Raw genomic sequence first — 7201 nt, forward strand, 5'->3', positions numbered from 1 at the left:
GCCTGTAGGAGCAGAGATTCTTAATGCAGTCAAATGACCAAATCATCCTCTGGTTGCCTCATGGGTGGAATGTTATTAATATTTTTCATATTTCAGTCTTCTGTGATGAATTTAAAGGTGTACTCTTTTTTTTAAGACCATAACCATATATGTGAGGTGTATGCTTTCGTTTCAAAGTAGCTTTGATTAAGACTATCAAGAAACACTCTGTGACCCTGATTTAGCCCACTGCAGTAGATGGTTAATGTACAAGTCAAAGATAAAGGTGAGGGGAAAGGAAATCAAGTGCTGTCCGATTACTATTCAGCCACAGTGTGAATGCCATTATGTTACATGAGTGCCTCCTTTCATGCCGTTTGAGGAGCTCATCCTTATACATATTTAGACTATGGTTTAAACAAGGTAGCCTTTTGAGGGGGAGTTTCTTTAGCAGCAGCCATACATTAATGTATGGTCCGGCCAATTATATTGGTGCCGGAGGGGATGGCTGCTGTTTTACAGGCTCCTAATCAACAGGTGCTATTTTGTGTGTTTGTTCGCATTGTTTCTAACTTATTTTGTACATAATGTTACTGCTACTGTCTCTTACAACCGAAAAGAGCTTCTGCCTATCAGAACAGCAATTACTCACCTCGAGCTGGACGAAGAGTCTTTCTTTAATTAGTCCGGCGCGAAGGATATACTGCTCTCTCCGAGACCAGGCCCAAATCCCTGTCATTTGCGTGAAGAAAATACGGAAATACAGGGGGCGGAGATCGGGGTGACTTGTGAGAATTCGTCGGCGAGTGGGTAACCCGCCTCTACCATCCGTTATATTGGCCAACGTGCAATCACTGGAGAATAAACTGGATGAGCTCCGTTCAAGACTATCCTACCAACGGGACATTAAAAACTGTAATATCTTATGTTTCACCGAGTCGTGGCTGAACGACGACACATATAATATACAGATGGCTGGGTTTTCATTGCATCGGCAGGACAGAACAGCTATGTCTGGTAAGACGAGGGGTGCGGGTGTGTGTCTATTTGTCAATAACAGCTGGTGAGCTATTATTAAAGAAGACTCAAGGTATTGCTTGCCTGAGGTAGAGTACCTTATGATAAGCTGTAGACCACAATATCTACCAATAGAGTTTATCTATATTTTTCGTAGCGGTCTATTTACCACCACAAACCGATGCTGGCACTACGACCACACTCAACGAGCTGTATAAGGCCATAAGCAAACAAGAAAATGCTCATACAGAAGCGGCACTCCTAGTGGCCGGGGACATTAATGCAGGGAAACGAACAAACTTAAATCTGTTTTACCTAATTTCTACCAGCATGTCACATGTGCAACCAGATGAAGACCACCTTTACTCCACACACAGAGATACATACAAAGCTCTCCCTCGCCCTCCATTTGGAAAATCTGATATAAATGATATCCTCCTGATTCCTGTTTACAAGCAAAAACTAAAGCAGGAAGTACCAGTGACTCGCTCAAGAAGTGGTCAGATGACGCGGATGCTATGCTAGAGGACTGTTTTTCTAGAACAGACTGGAATATGTTCCAGGATTCATCCAATGGCATTGAGGAGTATACCACCTCAGTCACCGGCTTCATCAATAAATGCATTGACGACGTCGTCCCCACAGTGACCGTACATTCATATCCCAACCAGAAGCCATGGATTACAGGCAACATCCGTAGCGAGCTAAAGGCTAAAGCTGACACTTTTAATTCTACAACACTGACTCTGATGATCGTCGGACGCGGCATGGCTTGCAAACTATTACGGACTACAAAGGGAAACCCAGCCACGAGCTGCCCAATGACGCAAAACTTCCAGACGAGCTAAATGCCTTTTATGCTCACTTTTAGGCAAGCAACACAGAAGCATGCATGAGACCAGCAGCTGTTCCGGACTACTGTGTGATCACACCTTTAAATAGGTCAATATTCACAAGGCCACGGGGCAAGACGGATTACCAGGACGTGTACTCAGAGCATGCACGGACCAACTGGCAAGTGTCTTCACTGACATTTTCAACCACTCCCTTACCGAGTCTGTAATACCAATATGTTTCAAGCAGACCACCATAGTCCCTGTTCCAAAGAAAGCGAAGGTAACCTGCCTAAATGACTACCGCCCCATAGCACTCACGTCATTAGCAATGAAGTGCTTTGAAAGGCTGGTCATGGATCACATCAACACCATCATCCCGGAAACCGTAGACCCACTCCAATTCGTATACCACCCCAACAGATCCACATATGACGCAATCTCAAATCGCACTCCACACCGCCCTTTCCCACCTGGACTAAAGGAACACCTATGTGAGAATGGTGTTCATTGACTACAGCTCAACATTCAACACCATAGTGCCCACAAAGCTCATCACCAAACTAAGGACCCTGGGACTAAACACCTCCCTCTGCAACTGGATCCTGGACTTTCTGACAGGCCACCCCCAGGTGGTAAGGGTAGGCAACAACACATCTGCCACGCTGATCCTCAACACGGTGGCCCCTCAGAGTTACTTGCTTATTCCCGTCTTGTACTCCTTTTCACCCACGACTGCGTGCCCAAGCACGACTCCAACACCATCATTAAGTTTGCTAATGACACAACAGTGGTAGGCTTGATCACCGACAACGATGAGACAGCCTATAGGGAGGAGGTCAGAGACCTGGCAGTGTGGTGCCAGGACAACAACCTCTACCTCAACATGAGCAAGACAAAGGAGCTGATCGTGGACTAAAGGAAAAGGAGGGCCGAACACGCCCCCAGTCACATCGACGGGGCTGTAGTGGAGCAGTTCGAGAGTTTCAAGTTCCTTGATGTCCACATAACCAACAAACTATCATGGTCCAAACACACCAAGACAGTCATGAAGAGGTCACGACAATGCCCTTTGCATGGGTCCCCAGATCCTCAAAAAGTTCTACAGCTGCACTATCAAGAGCATCGTGATCGGTTGTATCACCGCCTGGTATGGCAACTGCTTGGCATCTGACCGTAAGGCGCTACAGAGTGCAGTGCGTACGGCCCAGTACATCACTGGTGCCAAGCTTCCTGCTATCCAGGACCTATATACTAGGTGGTGTCAGAGGAAGGCCCAAAACATTGTCAAAGACTCCAGTCACCCAAGTCATAGACTGTTCTCTCTGATACCGCAAGGCAAGCGGTTCCGGAGCACCAAGTCTAAGTCCAAAAGGCTCCTTAACAGCTTCTACCCCCAAGCCATAAGACTGCTGAATAATCAATTGGCCACCCGGACTATTTACATTGACACCACCCACTCCCCCCTTTGTTTTTACACAGCTAATCGCTGTTTATTATCTATGCATAGTCACTTTACCCCTACCTACATGTACAAATTACCTTGACTAACTTGTACCCCCGCACATTGATTCAATACCAGTATCCCCTGTATATAGCCTCGTCATTGTTATTTTATTGAGTTTATTTAGTAAATATTTTTAAAACTATTTATTGAACTGCATTGTTGATTAAGGGCTTGTAAGTAAGCATTTCACAGTAAGGTCTACACCTATTGCATTTGGCTTATGTGACAAATAACATTTCATTTGATTTGATTGGGCACCAGCTCTCCGATGCCATCAGCCAGATAGAACAAACGCTAGAGCTGTTGTGAACACAACAAATTTGCACACAAACACACCCTCCCTTTTAGAAAAGCAGACTTACGTGTTCTGTATCGGTGGTGAGGGCGTGTGGCGGGACCTTTCGCAGAGCGTCCAGGTTTCCAGTGCCCAGTGGGCTTGGCTGGGGGAGATGGTGGAAAAGTTGGTGGTAGCGCCTTGGTTGTGGTGTTGGCGGTAGAGGTTGTGCTAGTAGCTTTGGAGGTTGGACCAGATCGCGAGTTCGGGGGGTCCTTATCCTTACGACCATTGGCTGTGCCGCCGACCCGAAGTACCGTGGTGCTGTGTGGGGTCACTTCTTTACCCCAGGGCGGGGGGAGTCGTGTGGTGCGGGTGGTGCTGCCAGTCACGCGGGTGCCACTGCCAACCCAGTTGTGGAGGTGCGGGACCGAGTGGTTGGAGGGCAACCCAAATTGAGTTCTCAGGGCTGGGACCGTGCCATCGGCCTCTAGAGAGGTGGTGGAGACAAACACGGTGGCGGTGGTCTTCGTAGTCGTGGTCATAGTGTCTGGTCGCTTGGGTGGAGCGCTGGGTTCGGAGAGAAAGATGGGGTCCTGCCCTATGCCCTTGGCATCCACTAGGTCCGTGGGCACATAGTCTTGAACGGAACCCACTACAATCCATTTGAGCAGCATGAGACTGAGGCCCAGGCCCACGAAGCCCATCACCAAGGGCACTGCGCACAGCCAGGTCTGCTGCCGGTGCCACACCGCACAGGGCCCACAGCGAACAGGCCCCGGGGCCCGAGGGGAGGCCTGTTCGCCCTCGGGTTCTTCCAGGGTCATGGCCCCCAGAGTGCTCGCTCCCGAGGGCTCACTCATCCTGCTGATGCCGTCAAAGATCAGGGGTCAAACCGGGGACCCAATGACAAAAGGACAGGAACGAGGGAGGGGATGGGGCAAAGAACCAATACTGGGCATCATACCAATTCATCCACACAAAATTCCTACATTTATACCCACACACACAAGACAGCACCCACAGACACATAAAAGTAATTACAAGCCAAGCAGCTCACACGGATGCACATGTAAGCAAATATACACTCCCTCTGGCGCCGAGATAGCTAATTACACACACAAACACACTCATACACACACAGGTTGGACACGGGCAGGTGAAAGGGCTGACCGGTGGGGCAAGCCTCGCTGTAGTTAGGTGGAAACGAAATAACGGTAAATCCCAAGATGCTTCACTCTACGGTGAGAAAAAATGCAGAAGAAAAAGGCAGGCAGGAGGGTATTGATCCACGGTGTGGCAAGCTTCAGACCAGAGCTGTACATCCTGTGTGTGTCTGTCAATGAGAAACAGGCCAGGCCGGGCAGCAACCCTCCTCTGCAGCTTTTTTTACTGTGTTTTTTTATGCTCCAGTCCAGGGGCTTCCTCTGCAGTCTTCTTCCCTGTTTTGGGTCAGCCTCAGCTTCCCCTCACTGACAGCCCTGTGCAGCGGTGCTTTAGCGCTAGTAGCCGATGGTAATCTTACATGAAGAGAGCCAGTGGAACTGAATAGAGAGCGAGAGTGAGGGAGAGGATTTGTAGGGATGAGGCTGGCAGGGGGATGGAAGGGGGGGGGGGGGGTTAAATCCAACTGATGTCCATCAAATGCCTTTCCCCTCAGATCTCCCGGACTGTCCGTCTTTCTCCAGCTGTCTGTCCATCGCTTGTCATTGTGGTAGAAAAATTAAAGCCTTGGCTACTTGCTTGCTACCTCAGAACGCTACAGTGGCGGCGGTGTTGAAAGCAGGAGTGCGAGCGACAGAAAGGGAGGGAGAGAAAGAGAGAGGATAGGGAAGAAGAAGGGAGGGAGGGAGTGCTGCTCTGAAAAACTGATGTGGCTGCTGTTGTTGTTAGCTGCAGACTGGGAGAAACACTCCACTGTGAGCAATGTGGGTTTCACTGCACACAACCGGCGCTTTCCTCCCTTCCACAGACTACAACGGGCGCTTTCCTCCCTTCCACAGACTGCAGGACTCCAGACTGACAAACAACTGCCCCATCCCTTCTCCGACACACTGCGTGTGCGTGTGAAAGCGATAGAGACCACACTGCCTTCCCTATCACCGTCAAATCTTAGAGCAAGAGAGAGGAGGCAGAGATCCTGGGAGAAAGCTCTGCAGCAGCAGAGACAAGGAGGCACTGCACAACACACTGTGCGGAGGAGAGAAGAGCTGCCACAGACACCCCGGGGAACAGAGAGAGGGGAGGAGGAGAAGGGGGGGCAGTGCGGTGCTACATCTCCCCACCGGCAGTGAGAGAAACAAACCAAACATTGGGCTCATAATTTATGGGCGGGATAAATCCTTCCTTCAAACCTGATTTTGCGGCTCACAGTCGATGAAACACTCATTTTACAGTTCCCATGAGACCCCGGTGCTAGGCCTTATCTGCAGGGCTTTGCTGTTATTTCCCGGTGACTGACTGTCTTGCAGTCGAGGAAGGAAGCGTAAAAATGGAGGAAGGTGAATGCAGTAATAATAAGGGTTTATTGTCCAAGTCGTCAGAAAAGGGGTGTGTGTGTGAAAGAGCATGACAGAAAGTGTGTGGCAGAGTAGAGAAACAGAGATGGAGAGAGAAAAAGATCAGCATGCAGAGCTTAAAGTTTGTGACATTTTTATGTGTTCATTTCTTCTCCTATCCCCCCGCCTCCTAGTCTGGCTCCTTGATGTTGTAAGCACGATGCGTTGATAATGAAGGGGGCTATGCTTTTTTACTAATTGGTTCTCCTCTGTCTCTCACTCAAACACCCACATGGTCTCAGCCCACGAGTACTGCATTTTGGCCCTTGGTTCCGCAACCAAGCAATCACGTCCCACATTTTATCAACAAATTCAAACACCGCTGATTTAAAGAAAATGGTTGATTTGTCTTGTATTTCAGTCAGACATTCCAACCTGCCTCTTACAGTCACATTACACTTATGAAAAAAGATCAAATAAAAATACATGACCAAAAGTATGTGGACACCTGCTCGTCGAACATCTCATTCCAAAATCATGAGTAATAATATGGAGTTGGTCCCCTCTTTGCTGCTATAACAGCCTCCACATGTCTGGGAAGGCTTTCCACTAGATGTTGGAACATTGCTGCAGGGACTTACTTCCATTCAGCAACAAAAGCATTAGTGAGGTCCCAGGCCTTCCCCAAACTGTTGCCACAAAGTTGGAAGCACAGAATTGTCTAGAATGTCATTGTATGCTGTAGCGTTAAGATTTACCTTCACTGGAACTAAGGGGCCTTACCAGAACCATGAAAAACAGCCCCAGATCATGAATTACTCCTCCATCAAACTTTACAGTTGGTACTATGCATTGGTGGCAGGTAGCGTTCTCCTGGCATCCGCCAAACCCAGATTCGTGCGTCAGACTGCCAGATGGTAAAGCGTGATTCATCACTACAGAGAACGTGTTTCCACTGCTCCAGAGTCCAATGGCGGCAAGATTTACACCACTCCAGCCAACGCTTGCCATTGAGCATGGTGATCTTAGGCTCGTGTGCGGCTGCTCGACCATAAAAACCCATTTGATGAAGCTCCCGACAAACAGTTCTTAT

The 7201-nt window shown here is 48.7% G+C and overlaps 1 protein-coding gene across 1 annotated transcript in view; it reads right to left on the reverse strand.

Annotated features, from left to right (window-relative positions):
- The window catches only part of LOC139542004 (pro-neuregulin-3, membrane-bound isoform-like), a 371276-nt gene extending 364783 nt beyond the window's left edge, over positions 1 to 6493 (reverse strand). Inside the window, exon 1 of the mRNA XM_071346985.1 lies at positions 3699 to 6493. Coding sequence (XP_071203086.1) covers positions 3699 to 4473 — 775 coding nt within the window. The 5' untranslated portion in view covers positions 4474 to 6493. The remainder of the gene's footprint in view (positions 1 to 3698) is intronic.
- Between the last annotated feature and the right edge of the window lie 708 nt (positions 6494 to 7201).

Source organism: Salvelinus alpinus, chromosome 17, assembly GCF_045679555.1.
Source record: "Salvelinus alpinus chromosome 17, SLU_Salpinus.1, whole genome shotgun sequence".
NCBI classification, from domain to species: Eukaryota; Metazoa; Chordata; class Actinopteri; order Salmoniformes; family Salmonidae; genus Salvelinus; species Salvelinus alpinus.